The 18,744-nt window shown below is 55.4% G+C and overlaps 1 protein-coding gene across 4 annotated transcripts in view; it reads left to right on the top strand.

The window, feature by feature from the left end:
• Positions 1-18,744, top strand: part of ATP9B (ATPase phospholipid transporting 9B (putative)) — a 208,748-nt gene that overhangs the window by 180,045 nt on the left and 9,959 nt on the right. For 3 of the 4 annotated variants that reach the window (XM_060118550.1, XM_060118551.1, XM_060118552.1), the window contains 10 exons: positions 576-668; positions 2,739-2,822; positions 2,947-3,117; positions 5,744-5,842; positions 7,996-8,085; positions 10,673-10,817; positions 11,005-11,069; positions 11,629-11,784; positions 11,885-11,949; positions 17,472-17,580. In XM_060118550.1, coding sequence (XP_059974533.1) covers positions 576-668; positions 2,739-2,822; positions 2,947-3,117; positions 5,744-5,842; positions 7,996-8,085; positions 10,673-10,817; positions 11,005-11,069; positions 11,629-11,784; positions 11,885-11,949; positions 17,472-17,580 — 1,077 coding nt within the window. The remainder of the gene's footprint in view (positions 1-575; positions 669-2,738; positions 2,823-2,946; positions 3,118-5,743; positions 5,843-7,995; positions 8,086-10,672; positions 10,818-11,004; positions 11,070-11,628; positions 11,785-11,884; positions 11,950-17,471; positions 17,581-18,744) is intronic. The other variant, XM_060118553.1, reaches the window with a different exon arrangement.

The following is an 18,744-nucleotide window of genomic DNA, read 5'->3' on the forward strand; positions in this document are numbered from 1 at the left end:
AAAATCCAAACTGACCATTTATGCTGAGAAGCTGGTGTGGCTCTAATAGTCATGATTTAAAACAACCTTCCTAAGACGCCTGAGGCAGAATAAGTAGAAATGTTCATGAAGTTTTTGAAATCACCTCGAGCTGCTTTGTTTCCCACAGCAGTGGCAGCCAAAGAGTTTACCTGAAGAATGATTTATGAGCATAAAGTTGCTAAAATATACCCCTATTAAATTTTTTGTAGCGAATACCACAAGTACATCTCGGAAGTTGGCTAAACTAGGAAGCGTATTCGCTCAAGCTCTGGAAATTTGAGAGAATTTACCTTGCAGTCCAAGGCATATGTTCATTTACAGATTTTATTTCAAAACCCTCAGCACAGCATCTGGAGAGCCACAGTTATGCTCTCGGTTGCTGGTGGCCTGAGCGCCTAGGGAGGACACAGCCCTGCCTAGAAGGTGACTCAGTGACTCACCCGGGGGGGCGGGTTCACGGAGAGTTGCCCTCCCAGGGCGTTCCCGTCAGAGCAGCCCCACAGTAGCCGCCGCGCGGCCTCAACGTGTCTGTGTTCACTCCCATCCTGTTACAGGACGAGTCCACGGCAGAGATCACGTTCTATATGAAAGGTGCTGACGTTGCCATGTCCAGCGTCGTCCAGTATAATGACTGGCTGGAGGAGGAGGTATGAGCTGTCTCACGTTGTGCAGATGTTTTTACGAAACTCAGGGCAGTGATAGAAGCACGGCCTCCTTTCTCCGGCTCGTAGGTACTTTTGCTGGCGTCACTGGAGCGAATCAAGGTGCCAGGTTTCACACCCGACACCGTCGGTTCATAAAGCAGAGAGGACAGGAGTACTGTAAATCATAAACACTGTACTTCCTGTGTGAACGACTGCTATTTTTGGCGTCTGTGTGAATACGTGTAGATGTGTGCAAGCGGGTCCTTATGAAGACTATTTTGTTTATTTTGGTGAAACAATAGAAAGCATCCCTCATCATTCACTAACATATTCTGAAATAGTATGGTGCATATAACCAGAGTTATATTTTAACATGATATTTATTTTGTAACCTATTTACCAGGATATTTTAGAGTTTAATTCTAATACATACATAGGATTCACTTTAAACGTGGAGATAAGGTCCAAATATAACCCATCCTATATTTTCATCCAATTCTCCCTGAACAAATACGATTTGTATTTTGCTTCATGAGATTATTTGTTGTTTACATTTGTGTATTTGTAAAAACTTAGATTTCAGAGTAAAACTAAACCGCTGAATTTATGAGCGTGACCTCCTTCACTGGGTGCATGTTGTCGGTGGGGCTCAAGCGTGTCCACCCCCTTCAGGCCGGGCGTCTGTCTGTCAGTCCAGGGGCCACAGCCCACGTCCACGACGGTATTGGCAATATGAATCAATAGCTCCTTCAGGCACTGGATTTAATCAGGGACATGAATAAATTAAACTCCCTGAAGACCTAGTAAAATGCCATAAAAATTACTTTGGGTCATAATGATGTACAATTAATTATAAAATCCTTGTTTAATTTATTTAGCTTTATGAGGTCAAATCGATAAATGTCTTGCAACAGACAGATAATGTCAGACTGTTTTTCAGATAACTTTATTAAAAATCCTTTGTGCATTTATTTCCAACACTGTAGTTTCTCCCATCGATAAATCCTTCCACACCCTCCCACCGCAGTCTTTGTTCTTAATACTCTTGTCGTGGGGAAAGCCTTTCACTTTATCCAAAGCCAGCAGGTGCTCAGAGCCTGGGTTTACAGGGGGCTGTTCTGTGTCACAGAAGCTCCCAAGCTGGATTCTTGGGTATCAGCGTGTGTTCCCCAAATACTAAGAAACCAAAGCACACCTACGCGGTCCGTCACGCGGCGGAAAGGGCGCTTTTGTAAAGCCTGCAGCGCGAGCCCGTCCTCTGTGTGGACGCGACGCTCGCGAGCCGAGGCGGCGGTGCCTGGGGGGCAGCCCCTTCCTCTCCGCGCAGGACCCCCTCTTCGCCCCCAGATGTGTGTTTGTTAGAAACGAGGCGGAGCTAGGACCGGGGAGCAGGGCGGTATGAAGAGGCACCGCGGCGTCGCCCGCCGGGCCCCAGGATCCACGGGCCGCGGCGAGTGCGGGGCTGGTGTGCAAGCGGGGACCTCTCCGCACACGGCCTGGTGTGTGACAGCGGGAGGCAGATCAGGTCTCCCCGGAGGATTAGAAAGGAACCCCAGAGACTCAGGATGCTTTATCCTGCAGACGTTAAGTGCAGTGAACGAGCTTTGTCAGAGGAAGGTGCCGTTACCCGGAAACGGGGACCTCTGCCCTTGAACGGACGGGGCCGGGCGGGATGGGCGCGCGTGGAAGTGTGTCCCCAGGCCGGGCGCAAGCCCCCTGGTATCGCTGATTCCAAAGGGCGGCGGTTGCACGCTCCGAGTCCCGGCTCCCTTGGTGGCCGTGACGGCCGCCTGCACGGCTCGTGGGGCCGTGTCTGTGTCGCGCACACGTGCAGCCCGTCCCGTCCCGTAGTGGGGAGAGAGCCGTGCCCGTTGTCCCCTCCGCATCCCACCTGGCGGGCAGTCGGGGGGCGCAGGGACCCCGGGTCGGGTCGGCCGCGTGGCACGGCGGCTGGGGAGCCGGCCGCTCCCGCCCTCCCACGGGGGGATGTGGGTCTGGCGGGATGAGCTAGCGGAGGACGTGGCCGTGGCTGCGGGCCGGCCGGGCCGCGTGTGACCTGCCTCTCTCTTCCAGTGCGGCAACATGGCCCGCGAAGGCCTGCGCACCCTCGTGGTGGCCAAGAGGGCGCTGACGGAGGAGCAGTACCAGGACTTCGAGGTGAGCGGCCGGCCTCCCGCCGTGGCCGTGGCCTCGGGGAGATGGTGTGCACGGGGGCAGCGCCGCGGGTGTCCCCGCCTCGGCCAGTCCTGCGCGAGTCACAGCACGGCCCGCCTGTCCTCAGAACCGCTACAACCAGGCCAAGCTGAGCATCCACGACAGGACGCTCAAGGTGGCCGCCGTGGTGGAGAGCCTGGAGCGGGAGATGGAGCTGCTGTGCCTGACGGGGGTGGAGGACCAGCTGCAGGCGGACGTGCGGCCCACCCTGGAGATGCTGCGCAACGCGGGCATCAAGGTACCGCGAGGGAGCGGGCGCCCCCTGGAGGTGGAGGGGGTGAGGGCCTAGGTGAGCGGAGGTCTCTGCGTGTCCCGCCCCGGGGGCTGCGCCCGCCCGCCCGTCACCCAGACGCAGCGGCGCTCCCGCCTTCCCGGCGGCCGTCTGTCCTCCTTGGCCGCCTTCCCGGCCGCGGGCGTCCTCACAGCAGCCGGAGGCCTGGCCCGGCCCGAGCTGCTCCCCACGGCAGGCTTCTATCCGCGTGGGGAGGTTCGCCCCGTAGCCCGCACGGTGCGCCCTGCCTGACCAGCTGACCCGCCGTCGTCTTCTAACGGTGTGTCCTCTCCGGGTCCCGGGGAGGTGAGCACGCTGTGCTGTAAGTTTTCGTCCTCAGGGAACTGCCTTCTTGCCTCACTTCCCTGTGCTCCCCCTGAAGCTGAAGTTCAGGTACAGATGGCTGAGAAAATGCATTTCAGTGCCGCCTCGAGGACTGAGAATGAGCGAAGTACAGCTTGCTTTTAGAAGAAACACTTGTGTCTAACTGGAGCACAGGGAGAGAACTGGAGGAAGATGTCAGAAGGCAGAGCCGTGGCCGGCTTCAAATAACAGTACACTCGGCACGTTTTGATGAGGGCACTGTGACGGGCACAGCACGGGGGCCCCTGCCGTCCAGGCCTCTGGGCGGGGGAGATGTCGGAGCCTCCCCACCCGTTCACGGCCGTGGAAGGGGCGGCCGCTGGTGTCTGCGTGTGCTGTCCAGGTGCTAGTCAGAGTGGAAGAGAGCGGTTCAGACCCAGAACTGTGACCCGGTCTAAGCCTGTGCGACCAGAAGCTTGCGTGGAGAAACGTGATTGACTAGAGGCAGACGACCCGCTCGTTCCGTTGTGATTGTTCACGAGCTCCCCGTCAGTCTCGCTCTTGGCTGTTGCTGCTGGCTTGTCAGCACAGCCGAGGCATGCGCGTTTCTCGTGTAAAGATTTGGGTGCTTGTGTTAGCGGCTTGCTAAGCTCTGAAGTCAGTAAGACTCGCTGGGGTTCTGCCCTTTTTCCTTTCCATGTTCCGTCAGGAGAAGCAGACTCGTTTGTCCCGTTATAGTTCAAGGATGTGGTTTCAGCCCGTCCTCTGAGCCTGAGAGGTGGCGCTCGGCCAGGCCCACACTTATCCCTGAGTTGGCAGCAGCGGGACTTCTTGTTCTGTGGCGTTAATTGTTCCCAAGTTTGTCACGGTGACGTGTCGTCTTCTTAGATCCAGGCTCAGTAAAGTGAATATTAATGTGTAACATAAATAAAAAACACAAACCCTCAGACACTGAACAGAGCCACAGGTAGATTGTGCCTAAGCAGAGAACCAGTATAACATGTAAGTGTTTTGTTTCCTGTTCCCCAAAATGCATATGTATGTATGATACATATGATACGTCTGAAACATTCAGATGATAGCGAGAAATTGCTGCTGTTAGAGAAAAGATATATAAACCATCCTGTTATGTATAAACTGTCCTGATTTTGCTCTCTTTTCAGTCTAGGGATATTTACACATACAATACGTGCATGTGTTTGATATTTTTAAGTAAAAGTGGTGTTCGGGAGTTCCCTGGTGGCCTAGTGGTTAGGATTCCAGGCTTTCACTGCCGTGGCCCGAGTTCAGTTCCTGGTTTGGGAACTAAGATCCCACAAGCCATGCGGCGTGGCCAAAAATAATAATAATAATAATAAATAAAAATAAAGTAAAATAAAAGGGCTACATTTTAAAAAAATATATTTTTTTAAGTGGTGTTATTTGACATGACTTATTTGATACGAAACAACTTTCGGGTTAACTATTGCCCGTTTACCCATTTTGAACTTCAGTTTTCAACCGAAAAACTCACACAAGTGAGAACAAGGATTTCAGGGTCCCCCTAACTCTGCAAGCCCTCAGCCTGTGGTCCTTGGGCCTGTTTGCTTGGCCTGCAAGGCCGTGTAGACGTGGCCTTCTGACACACTCAGACGGCGTCCTCAGCCCCAGCCGCGAGGCTCCTAATCCCCAGTCGTTCACCTGCCTCAGCTCTGCTGCTGTGTCTAAACGTCACTTTGCTCTTACCTGTTTCAGTTAAGCAAGTTGGCAGAGACTTTTATTGTGGTAAAATGTGCATGATGTAAAGTTTACCATCTTCACCATTTTTAAGTGCACGGTGCAGTGGCACTAAGTACATTCACACTGTCGTGTAACAACCAGCACCCTCCACCTGCCCTAACTCTTTATGCTGTAAAACTGAAACTCTGTCCCCGTGAAACGCTGGCTCCCCCTCGCCCTCCCCCAGCCCTGGCACCCACCATCTACTTCCTTTCTCTACGAGTCTGACTCTTCTGGGGACCTCATTCAGGTGGAATCATGCAGTGTTTGTCCTTTTGGGACTGGTTTGTTTCTCTCAGCATGGTTGTTGCAGGTGTCAGAATCCCCTGCCTTTTTTAATATTCATTGTATGGATGGACCACATTTGGTTTCTCCATCATCCATCCATGGACTCATGCGTTGCTTCGTGTTTTGGCTGTTGTGAATAGTGATGCTGAAAACACGGATGTGCAAATATCTTTTCAAGGGCAGACACTTTTCAGAGATGAACACGTGATAGAGTTGGGGTTCACCAGCTGAAACTGTTTCCTAGATATGGATGCTGACGGGTGATAAACTGGAGACAGCCACGTGCATCGCCAAGAGTTCTCACCTGGTGTCTCGAATGCAGGACACACACATTTTCAGGCCGGTAAGTGTACGTCCACATCACTTTGAATTTTAAATGTTTTGAATTGAAACTTACTGGTTTTGTGAGAATGTATACACAGGTATTTATTAATTAATAGATACTATTTTAAAAGAGAAGTAAGTTTCTTACTCAATTTATAAAAACATGTTAAAAATAGATTTCTGTTAGTTACATATATTAAATGTGGTCAAAAAGCTGCTTTTGGTAGAGTGAAACAAGGTCTAAATTCAAGAGTATTTTTCTGTTGTACTATTAGAATTATTAACGACTAAATATCTATTTTAAAATAGACATACTGCAGTCATTTTCTGTTCAATTTATAAAAGTGTATTTTGATAAAAAATTACATTTGTCTGGGAATTCCCTGGAGGGCCAGTGGTTAGGACTTGGCACTGTCACTGCCAGGGCCCCAGGTTCCATCCCTGGTCGGGGAACTAAGATCCCATAAGCTGCGCGGTGCAGCCAAAAAAAAAAAAAAAAAAAAAAAAATTACGTTTGTCTATTAGTTAGACACAATACATGTGGTCCAGAAGCTGCTTTTGTGAAACAAGCTTTAAATACAAAGTAGAAATGTGTTTTGAATCTACTACCATCTTCAGATTAAATGATCTTCCTCAATTAGATCAAAGAAAATTAATAGAAATGATCGAAATTTGTGTGTTAACTGTATCTACTAGTTATGATGAAATTTGATTCAAACAAAAAATAAAAGTTTCTTGGGTCTTGACTGATAGCGGCTGAACAGACATCGTGTGTCTCTGTTCCAAGTGAAGCCCTTGCACCTACAGAAATAGTGATTTGAGTATAATTTACATGTAAATGTAGTTTTATTTCGAAGCATCAGAATCACAAATTAGGCCCTGCAGACTACTATTTGCAATTAAATTATTAATGATTCTGATAAAACTTCAGATCAATTTTTGTTGACTTTGCAGTGTTATAGCCCCACAAATAAAATTTCCACAATAAAACCTACCTATTTAAAGATGAGTCTGGATTGATTAATCTGGACCCATGAAGCTTTTTATTTCAGTCCTGTTATATATCATTTCTTTTATGCCCCATAAAGTCTCCACAGAAAGAATGTCAAAAACTAGTATGTTGGGCCTCCCTGGTGGCGCAAGTGGTTGAGAGTCCGCCTGCCGATGCAGGGGATACGGGTTCGTGCCCCGGTCTGGGAGGATCCCATATGCCGCGGAGCGGCTGGGCCCATGAGCCATGGCCGCTGAGCCTGCGCGTCCGGAGCCTGCGCGTCCGGAGCCTGTGCTCCGCAACGGGGGAGGCCACAACAGTGAGAGGCCCGCATACCGCAAAAAAAAAAAAAAAAAAAAAAACTAGTATGTTGGTTTCTGAAATATTTTCATTCAAAAATTAACGATATTTCGAGATTACGACTTGATTTTACTCTTCTCCATCGTTCAATCTTCCAGTTAACTCAGTTTGCTTGAACTAATAGAACAAGTTGAAACCCATGGTAGAGACAACAGAAAACAGTTTTATAAAAGCATTTTGTACCACTTGGCACGTTATGAAAAGAGCCGTCTTTAAATGAAACCTCGACTTTAGGTCATTCCGTCCCTCCCTGCTGCGTGGCCACAAGGAACTCAGCTTCCTCGGGCTGTGATGCTGAGGTGTGTTGACGTGTGACTATGCAGAGCGGCATCCCCGGCGTTAACACTCACCCTCCCCCCCGCCCACCGCCCTATGAAAGTAGAGAGACTTTCAGTTCATGGTCATCATGCTGTCTTACCCGCGTATGTTCAGAAAAGCCAGTTGTCTTTCCCAGCTACGCAAAGGTGCCTGTTAGCTCATGGGGGGCAGTGGGGGGGGGGGCATTTGTCCCCCTTTCTTGACAAGCAGTTCTTCTGTTCACTTCGTCTTACTGTAACTGTGGTACTTGCCCTGCACTTTACAGCGTACATTTCCTGCCTTGAATTCCCACACGATGGAAAGCAATTCGTATTAAATAAGTAGGTCTTTATTCCCAGCAGTGTAGAAGAAATTTGAAAGAGCAGTTTGTTATAGAATTTCCTGTGTAAAGCACCTTCCGGTTTTTAGAAGTGTCTAAAGATCTGTGATTTGTATATCAGGGCTTGTTTGTCTGTGTGACTTAAATAGCATTGTAATTGGGTACTTTTTCCCCTTTTGTGGAGGTAACCAATCGGGGAGAAGCCCATTTGGAGCTGAATGCCTTTCGAAGGAAGCATGACTGTGCACTGGTCATATCCGGGGACTCCTTGGAGGTGAGGCTGGGCCCTGACCAAGCAGGTGTCTGTCTGTCTGTCCTTCTCCCTGGAGATGAGGCTGGGCCCTGTCTGTCTGGCGGACTGTGGGCTTCCTCAGTCAGCTGTGTTTATCAGCCTGCGTTGCCCTCTCCACTGGTTTTGACGTCTCTGCTCACAGCAGTGATGTGTGCGGGTGGAGCCTGAGAAGAGGCCAGGGCCATGTCGCAGTGAGAACTTGGTCCTTAAGGCTCTGGCGCTGGTCTGTCCTGGGCTCGTTCAAAACTCTTCGGACGCTTGGAGGCCTGCTCTTGGTTCCTGGCGTGGCCGCCTTGGAGCCTGGCTCTGGTAGCCGTGATCTCAGTTTATCCAAACGCGTGTTTCCAGCAGTGGCCCTGGGACCCAGGACCCTCTGCACCTGGAGGCCCCGCGTGGGGCTGGGTGACCCGCTCGGGTCCAGCCCCCCCTCCTCACTCGGTGCCAGGGTCGCAGTGGCCGGAGCCGCCGGTTTGGGGGATGTGCTGGGGGCCCCTCCCCCTGCAGCTTTTGCCCGCGGTTCTCTCAGATGTTTCCAGAAGTCTGGGCGGAGCAGCGCAGCCTCTGGTGACCCAGTCAGTGTGGCCACTGAGGCCAGCCTGGCGGGGGGGTGGGCAGGGGGCTGGGGGGGTGGACGGGACGTCAGGAGCAGTGGAGACGGCGCGCCCTCTGTGGCCACGTGTGTGCAGATGGCGCCGTGTCCGGCTGGCTCTCCCGCCTCCTGCATTGCTGGGGCCGCGCGTCCCGACTGTGCAGCTGCTTCCGCGGAGCCACCGGGACTGCGGGGCCTGGACAGTGGGGGCCGACGGCAGCGCTCCTGCCCGCCCGTGCTGGGATGGAGGACTGGGAGGTCGCCCCGTGCTCCCCGCCGTGCCGTCCCCACGAGCTGACCCCGGGGGCGCCCCCAGCCTCGCTGGTGTTCACTGTGTGTGTGTTGTTTTATAGGCCACGTGGGCCCCTGGCTGCCTGTCCGACTTGCTGGCTCGGCTCCAGCCTCACGTTTGCATTTCTCTGTCTGCACCGCGGCGTCTGCGCGGCTGCCGCGGGCTCCCGAGTTCTGCTCCCGTCCCTCCCGCTGCGTGTGCGGGACCCGGGACCCCTCGCCAGCTCGGCACACCCCCATCCCCGCAGCGCTGTGAACTCACGGTTGGGTCGCCTGTTTCCGTGGCGCCCGGTGCTGTGCGACCTGCCCGCCGGTCTCCCCGGAGCCCGCGGTGTCTGGTCCCCCCCGGGCTGGGCCCTCCATCCGGCCGCTGAGCCGGTCCAGTGCCCGCCGGTCCCGGGCTCCCTGAGCCCCAGCTCCTGCCCAGCGCAGCGCCCTCTGGATGGTGCCAAGGAGCGCGGTCCAGTCCCTGTCCACACTTCCTTGGTGCTGGGGGACGAAGGATGGCTGTCCCCTCCTTCCCAGCTCTGGCGGCCTGAGCGGGGCCTGAGCGCGGCCTGAGCGGGGCTTCGGGCCCCTTTCCTTTCCCGGCTTCTGGCTCTTCGCTCCGCCCCCCGCCCCTCGTCCAGTGGGTGAGGCCGGCCTCTCCGGGGCAGAAGGGCTCCGTTCCCCACCCCCGGCCCCCCGCCCCCTGGCTGCGGGTGAGGAGGGGTGAGGGGCCTGGGCCTCGCGTGTTCTCGGCTGGTCCCACCGCCGGCTGCAGGTTGATCACAGCAGCCGAGCCATGTGCACGTGGCTGTCTGCTTTCCAGAGCCCAAAACGTTTTGCAAATTTCCCCTCCGTTCTGGCCCCTCCTTGTAGGTCGATGTCTTTTTTAAAACCTCTCTATAGTTGGGACTTGGGGAGGGAGCAAAAGTAGCTACTTGTGTTAAACACGCTTCTGTGAGTGTGTCTTTATTGAAATCTTTTTGCTGTTTCTGTGCCCCAAATCCACGTGTTGTTCCTGGCAGCCAGTCAGCCCCAGAGAAACCGCAGGTTGGAGAGCACATCCCCACTCCCCGCCAGCACCCCAGTCCTGCTCCCCAAAGGCAGCGTCCGCTGTTTCTGCTTCTGGGTCCTGCAGTGGTTACTCCCCTCAGCGGGGATACCGTGTCCGTCTGTTTCCTGCTGAGTACCTGCCGTGAACGCGGGTTTTCGCTCACCGCCCAGGTTTTAGGTGGCAGGCGGCCTGGGACTGCGTCTCGACCCCTTCACGTGGGGCACGGGCGCCCGCACGGGTCCCCTGCAGGAGGATGTGCTGTTGGTGGTAGTTGGCGCCCCAGGGGCTCAGGACCCTCATCTCTGACTCCTGTCCTTCATGCTGGGGTGACTCTCGGGGTGTCCAGCTCAGCAACAGGCCCCCACAGACTTCAGGCAGCTTTGGGGAATTTTTATTTTCCCCACCAAGATGGGGAACTAAGCATCGTTGCTGAGGGTGTTGTGTGCTAAAGACCAAAGACCTTTTCAGCCAACCCCGGAAGGTGGTGCTGGCATCCCCTGAAGGCAGACGAGCTTGTCCGGGGCTTCCCTGGAGCGCTCCTCCCCTCAGTCACGTGAGCCCGGCCCCCGGCCCGCGTGCGGGCTCTGTCCATCCGTCCTCCGTCCGTCTGTCTGTGCCCTGAACCCCGGCCTCGCTCCTGCCGCCCCCAGGTCTGCCTGAAGTACTACGAGCACGAGTTCGTGGAGCTGGCCTGCCAGTGCCCGGCCGTGGTCTGCTGCCGCTGCGCGCCCACGCAGAAGGCCCACATCGTCAAGCTGCTGCAGCAGCACACGGGCAAACGCACGTGTGCCATCGGTGAGCACGGGCGTCCGGGAAGCCGGGGTCCTGAAATGAAACACACGGGGACGTGCGCCCCGTCTCCCTCCCGCCCGCCCGGTGGATTCCCCCTGTCTTCCTGGGTGTTGAAACCCCGTCCGATGGTTGGCGAGGAAAGCCGGCCCCTTGCAGGTTCCCACTTCACGTCCGTGTTCCGTGCTTCCAGGTGACGGAGGGAACGACGTGAGCATGATCCAGGCAGCGGACTGCGGGATCGGGATCGAGGGCAAGGTACGTCTGTCCCTTGTCCCCGCCAGGCCCCTGGTCAGCCTGCTCACACACGTGGCCGGGGGCTGGGGAGAGGCAGACCCACGCGCTGAGGGAGCAGCTCCACGAGGGCAGGTAGAGGACAGGCACGTCCTGCCGGGACTCGGGCGCCTTCCTGGTCCCCGAGCCGTGTGGGGCTGTGCCTGGGCCGCTCCCCAGATCCCCGCAACCCTCTCTCAGCCCCACACACACGGCCCGCGCTCGGATGTCCAGGTCTCCCGGCCAGTTGGGAGCTGTGGTCTGCCTCCTGTGCTCACGTGAAAACACCCAGAGAGACCTGGACACAAGCTGGATCCCGGGCCCCTCTGCTTCGTGAATCAGGCCACAGTGCTGAACCCACAGCCGCTCGGCGGGGTGGCAAGTTCAGAGAACTGTCTTGAAGATGCCCCGGTCCCTGCTTAGTTTCCGTGACGCCGTCAGTGCCGGACCGGGTCCCCCCAGGGTGCTGGCGGGCGGCTCCCGGGGCGGGGCCCGCGCTGTGCCCCTGTCCGACCCTGAGCCGGCCCCTCTGCCTTGGTCGCAGGAGGGCCGGCAGGCCTCGCTGGCGGCCGACTTCTCCGTCCCACAGTTCAAGCACATCGGCCGCCTGCTCATGGTGCACGGGCGCAGCAGCTACAAGCGGTCGGCGGCGCTCAGCCAGTTCGTGATGCACCGCGGCCTCATCATCTCCACGATGCAGGTGCGGCGTCCGGAGGGGCCGTGCGGGGGCCCCTGGTGCCTCGCGGCCCGCTCGCATATCGGCCGACCATGAGTAACGGGCGCTGCTCTCCTCCCTCCAGGCCGTGTTTTCCTCCGTCTTCTACTTCGCGTCCGTCCCCCTGTACCAGGGATTCCTCATGGTGGGGTAAGTGGGCCCGTCACGCGCAGACATGGCAGCGGCACGTCGGGAGGGCTTGTAGCCCGGGAACACATGCAGGGGTTTGCTTGCGTGGCTCCCGCACACTCAGCCTGAGGACGAATCGACTGGTGTACGGAGCTGCGAAGTGGGGCACCCAGAGGCAGCACGTGTCCGCTTGTCCCTCCTACGACCCTGCTGTTACGCGTCCTCGTGGGATTTCTGTTTACGTGGGGCAGCGCAGCTGGGTCGGGAGCTGTGTCGGAGCCGGGACTTTCTCCATGCCTCGGCGGCATCATGGTGGGGTGGAGGCGGGGGGTGACTGGGTCGCTCCCAGGCTGGGGAGCCCCTTCCTGAAGCCTGTGCCCTCCTGGCCGGACACGGTTCATCCTGATGGTGGCGTGAAGCTGGCAGCAGAGCCTTCGAGAATGGGTGGTGCTGGCACGGGACCTCATATTCCGGGACAGACTCCGTAAGGCCTCCGGGGTAACGAAGCTCATCCTCAGGGCACCCGCCGGGCAGCTGGGAAGCCCGGCCACAGAGCAGCGGCCTGGGGCCTGGGGCGAAGGCTGTGCTCGTTGCGCTGCTGAAGCTGCAAAGCGGGAGGCCTGTGTCAGGCGACAGTAGACCGGAGTTTCCTCTCCTCATCCTTCGTGACCGCACCGGCAGGTGAAGTCAGCGTGGCGGCTGCTGTGCGGTGGACAACCCGCGCGGCTTCTCTCCTCCGAGAAGCCCCTCAGCCGCGGGGCCGGGCCTCTCCACCGCGTGGTAAAGGCGACGGCAGTTAGCACACGTGTCCCGGCGCCGTCCTGAGCGCCCTCCTGTCCCCCCACCCGCATCCCTAGGACACGGGTGCAGCCCCCCGTGTCACAGGGAGAAGAGGGAGGCCCGGCGCCCGGAGGGGCTGCGTGCCCTCTCCCGGCCTCAGCGTCTTCCCAGGTCGGCGGAGGACAAGCCAGCGGGTTATCGCACCCCGTGGAGCCCAGTTCAAGGGCACCGTTACACGCGTGTCGCCTGGCGGCTCCCTGAACCCTGAGAATCCCGGGGATTTCAGCGAGAGGCATCGGGGGCGTCGGGGGCGCGACGTGGGCTGATTTCAGGGCGAAGCTGGGCGGGCGAGGTCCCGTCGCGAGTGATGGGGCTCCCTCGGCCTCCCGTCCTGTGTCCTGCCCTCCTCCCCCCGGGCCAAGGGCGTCCTCTGCCTCCGCACACCCGTGTCTCCAGAGTGGACGTCAGAGCGAACTGGGGACCTGGTGGGACCTGCTCTGGGGCTGTCTGGGGGCACAGGGCAGGCGGGAGGGGCGGTGGGAGGCTGGCGAGGGGTGGGCCGAGCCTGGGGTGTGGGTGCAGGTGAGCTTTCCAGGAAGAGGGAGCCCTGGGGCGGGTGCTTGTGCCCCGAAGAGGACAGGGCGCTGAGCTCAGCAGCGGGGGGCCGGGGCAGTGGCGGGGGTGTGCGGTGAAGGTGCCGCTCTCCTGCCACGTGGATGCCTCCCTGAACACCCAGCCTGCCACCCAGGAGCTGCAGGGGCTGGACCCCGGTCCCCCTCGCCCCGGTTCTCCATCGTTTCTCCCCTCCTCCCCTGGCTCCTGTGTGGCTTGAGCTGTTGAACAGGTTAGGTTCTTGTGGAAATTAGAGCGTATCCTTCCCCACAGAACTCATGCAGACCCTTCCCGGGTCCCTGGAGGCAGAGGGGAAGCACTGCTCCTCCCCCGCCCCCAGGCCCAGGTCAGGATAAAGGCTCCACCGCGACTGGCTTCGGGCTGGGCCATGAGCCGGTTCGGGCAGCCTGCTGTTAATCGCAGCAGGAGTTCCTAGAGTCCTTTAAAGAGAGGGAAAAGCCTAAAGGTACAGAAAGCTACAAATTTTGTTACATTTTTCCGTTGGTTGCTTAAGTCTTTGCAATAATTATCACATTAATTACTCTAAATAGCACAGAAGTTGCACAGTAATGCTGGTGACTGTCTTGAGTTTGTCCAGTGCATTTCTTCCTTGGAGGCCAAAGAAAAGCATAACCATTCTCACTTTCCATTTTTCAAAGTATGGATTTGAAACTTTAAAAGGAAATTTTAAGGGGCAGTGGTGATTACTCCTTAAATAACTGCCTGAGTTCATGAAATTACAACTCTAGGCCTGATTTCATTTCCCGTATGCAGCCTGAGCCCTGTCAGCATAAGCACGCATTATTTTTAAAGCTCCTATTTATTATCAGACTTCACTGAAAGTTTTTTTTTAAAGTTTCTCTGCATGTCCACCACTGAAACAAGGCGCCTGTAATTCTCTGAAGCATTAGTTCCTTGGATTTGGCAGGAATGGAGGGAGATGCTTCTAAGTTAAGCTTCTTCAAAAATAAATAATAAAATAGTTTTGCCCTCACCTAGAAAACAAATATAAAGAACTGGGCGGGAAGCAATGTGGTGTTTTTATCAAATAAAATCTAACCAGACCAAATTACTGACCTTCCATGATGGAATAGCTGGCTCTAGAAACTACAGGACAGTTGATAGAATTCCGTTCCGCCTGTGTACGGTTTTTATCCGAGTTCATTTCATTAGCTTTCTAGGGACTGGTGACCCAGGTGAGGCCCACCGGCACTGCTGGGTACTTCACGGAAGGAAGCTCGTGCCGAGGCCACCCCGGTGCCCCCTGGAGCCGACCTGGCGGCACGTGGCCCACTCCCCTCCCTTAGCCTGCGCTTGTGTCTGCCCACATACCTGAGGTCCTGGGAGGGGCTGTGCCCTCCCTCCACACGCTCCCCTTGGCAGGTCCTTTGGGGAAGCACCGTGCATCCTGGCCCCACTTAGCGTTCACGGGCGTCTGCATATCCAGGGTTCTGCGAGACCCGCTCCACGTGGTCGAGCCAAACCCCTCCTTTGCCCGACAGCTGCCGACATCCCGTGTTCAGGCAGCATCCTTGGAGACACGCAGGTCTGCTCTAGCTGAGGTGTCCCTCTCGTGATGGCCCCAGCTCCCAGGAGACACCCCCGGGACATCACAGGTTCGCATCCTCGCAGGGGACTTCAGCGGGGAGCCTGAGGATGCACGTGAGAAAACTGCCAGGTGCCGTCTTCACGGGGTGCCAGGAGGACACGTGACATCTGAGGAAGAGTCCTGAGCTGCAGGCAGGGAGCGTGAGCGAGTGATTGAGGAGGTGGGCTCGCAGCCTGTCACCGAGGGGCACCACGGAGCAACAGGAAATGCCCTGTCCCCCCAGCCCACGCGACTGGAAGACAGGGTGAGGTACAGGGAGAAGCTGTTTTCGGACCGTGGACACCAGGCAGCAGGCACTGATGCCAGAGACAAGGGAAGCTGGCAGAATTCACAGGTGGAAATCCCTGGAACCTTGGGGGGTAAAGATTCCTTAGGCACAAAATGCGTGAACTGTTACAGGAGAAATGGACAAGATGGACTTCATCAAAATTAAGTCTTCGCTCTTCTAAAGACAATATTAATCAAATGAAAAGGCAGGCTGGGAAACAGTCTTTTCAGTATGTATATCTGATAAGAGCTCTGTACCCAGAATGTTTCATGATCTCCAAATAACTCAGTTTTTTAAGAAAAGGCTGAAGATTTGAATGTACATCGCAAAAGAAGATGTAAGAATAGCCAGCAAGCACAAGAAAATATATCAACATCATTAGTTACAGGAAATGGAAATTTTAACCCCATTTAGAGGCCAGGTTAAGACAGACCTCACTCAGTGTCAGCAGGAAGCTGGGGCTCCCGGGACTTACAGCTCCTGGCCGGAGCGCACAATGGTGTAACGAGCCCAGAAGACAAGTTGGTCGGTTTTTCATACGACTAAGCATACGGCCCAGCGACCCTCCCCTCCGAAGCCTGCTCCTCCTCTATTTTCTGTGAGATCCACCATACCACGTCCCTACCGCCCCGGGGAGGGCGCGAAGGCTCAGCCAGGGAAGCAGCAGAGGCGAGGTCCCTGTGGGCCTGCAGGTGGCCCAGCCTGGGGGCTGATGGGGGGATGGGGTCTGCGCTGGGACCTGGAGGAAACCACCCAGTCGCACGCTGGAAACTGCCCTCAGCAGAATCAACTGATAAAAGGGGTGGTGATGATGTTTGTGATTTGGTTGAAAAGCCGGAGGAGTTCCTGGCACAACAACAAGGGTTCTCATCGAGGCTCTTTACGAAAATAGAGGCTCCTCGGGCCTGCGCTGTGACACTCGTGAATCCCGGTGCAGGAGGGTCACTGGGCCGGGTGCACATGCAGCTTGGTCCTCGTGCGTCATCTGGCTCCGGGAGATGTGGGCCGGGTTCTGCCTGGGTTGCTTGGCCCTTTCAGCCCCCTGAGTCCTAAGGGGACTAACAACAGCAATTAGAGATTTAGAGGAAAGTAAAGAGCATGTGCTTGTTGAACCTGATGCAGAAGTTAGAGGTTGAACCTGTAGGTAGAGAATCTGGAGCCATCAAAGTGCAGGCTGACACTGGACGGCGGACCGGAGACTTGAGCAGGGGACTCAGGGGGACGTGGGGACGGCAGATGGGCCCGTGACGAGGCGGTCAGTGTCATCAACCACCAGGAAATGCTTATTTTAACCGCAGTGCGCTGCCCCTCCACGCCCGTCAGAATGGCTGAAAGACCTGTGAGAACACCAGACTATGGTGAGGATTCAGCATCCGGATCCCTCATGCCTGCTGGCAGGGATGGAAACTGGTGCAGCCGCTCTGGAAGGCAGTTTGGCAGTTCCTTATAACGCTAAACATACAGCTGCCCTATGACCCAGTGCCTCAACTTGTGGACATACGATCGATTGCAGGTGGCACCCGTGTCTGAAATAAGTGCAACTTACTTTTACAGAAAACCTGTGCAGTGGATGTTGATAGCAGCTTTATTTGTAATAACCGGACACTGGGAACGACCCAGATGCACTTCAGAGAATGACCGGGGTGCAGAGCTGCTCTGTCCGCAACCACGAACGCTCCTCAGCAACCAGAGGACGGCCTGTCGTATGGCCACACCTGGGTGAACCTCCAGGGACTGGGCTGAACGAGAAGCCGAACCCCAGGGTCACCTGCGTGCATGTGTGGTGCGTGCGTGTCACCTTGAAGTGACAAAAGTTATAAGATGGAGGACAGTTGCCAGGGGTTCAGAGGGGCTGGGAGAGAAGCAGGCTTCAGGGGGCCCTGGTGGGCTTGGATGCTGTGTCTGGACCATGTCGGTGTCGGCGTCCCCCTGGAGACTGGCTGCGGTTTTGGAGATGCTGCCTCTGGGGAAAGCTGGTTAAAGCGTCCCCGTGACCTCTCTGTGTTACTTCTGATAACTGTACTCACTTCTGCAGTGATCTCAAAATAAAAGCTTTAATTAAAAAAAGAAAAAAAAAGGATCCTGCTGCCTGTCAGCATTTGTGGCTTGTAGACCTTGCTGCTGTACTGTGGGTAAGTATTCAGTTTTAGGACAAGTCGTGCTTGGTTGCCAACTTGTTCTTGTTCTGTTTAGGGTCTGACCTTTGGCCTCTGGTTCAGAGGTGTGCTCCTGGTGCTGCCGGGTCCCCCGTGTAACCTCCCCGCTCTCCTCCAGGTATGCGACGGTCTACACCATGTTCCCTGTCTTCTCCCTGGTGCTGGACCAAGACGTGAAGCCCGAGATGGCAATGCTGTACCCAGAGCTGTACAAAGACCTCACCAAGGTGCGGCCCCAGTTAGGCATCAAAGGGGAAAACGGCGTTTGCTCGAATGTTTGCAGTGCAGCTCTGATATCACGCGTAGAATGATAATTGCGAAGGGTGCTCATAACCGTTTGGGGAACTTCTGTGGATTTAGAACCGTGGCTGAGGGCTCCCTCCTGGGCTCCCGGTCAGCATTGTGCAGTGGGCGGGGCCGGCTCCCTCTCCACCTGGAGCAGGCCCAGCGTTCAAGCCGGTAGGGACCTGGAGCCCTGACCGGAGCCCCTCTGAATGCCCACATCTCCTCCGGCCGTGGGCTTCAGAATTTTGTCTGAAAGGGATCTGCAGTATGTTTCTGTCCCTGAGACCCACGCTGTTGTCACGGTGACGCTACTAAGGTAGAAGTCCACTTCCCTGAGCTGCGCAGGCTTCATTCACGCAGCCCAGAACTGCTCTGGGACAGTTAAACATTCCTGAAAGAAGTTTTAAATTTATCATGTTTTTTTATGAAAGCGTATCTCCGTAGCATAGAAAACATGGTCCACTGGGTGGAAGACGTGCCCAGCTCCCCACACACAAACCATGGTGACCTCAGAACCTTCCAGCACTGATTGACATATATGCACTAATATGTATAAAATAGATAACTAATAAGAACCTGCTGTATAAAAAATAAATTAATTTAATTTAATTTAAAAAAAAGAACCTTCCAACACTGAGAACAAAGTCCACGGACCCCCAATTAAATTTAGGTTTACCGTTGATAACCTGAAGTCACCAGCTCTGATTTTTAAAGCGGTAGCCGTATGTTGTAACGGAGAAAGAATCAGATTAGGCATTAACAGGTAGACTCGCCCAGCTAACCTCTAACCAGTCCCATTGGTGTTGGGTAAGTCACGTAAATGTTTGGATTTGATGGCGTTATTGTAAGAATTTGATGAGATTAAGATTTTTTTAAATTTAATTTTATTTATTTTGGCTGTGTTGGGTCTTTGTTGCTGCGGTCGGGCTTCCTCTAGTTGCGTCGAGTGGGGGCTCCTCTTTGTTGCTGCACGTGGGCTTCTCATTGCAGTGGCTTCTCATTGCGGAGCCGGGCTCTAGGTGCATGGGCTTCAGTAGTTGTGGCACGTGGGCTCAGTAGTTGTGGCTCATGGGCTCTAGAGCACAAGCTTAGTAGTTGTGGTGCAC

This window comes from Mesoplodon densirostris, chromosome 15 (assembly GCF_025265405.1).
Source record: "Mesoplodon densirostris isolate mMesDen1 chromosome 15, mMesDen1 primary haplotype, whole genome shotgun sequence".
In the NCBI taxonomy this organism is placed as follows: domain Eukaryota; kingdom Metazoa; phylum Chordata; class Mammalia; order Artiodactyla; family Ziphiidae; genus Mesoplodon; species Mesoplodon densirostris.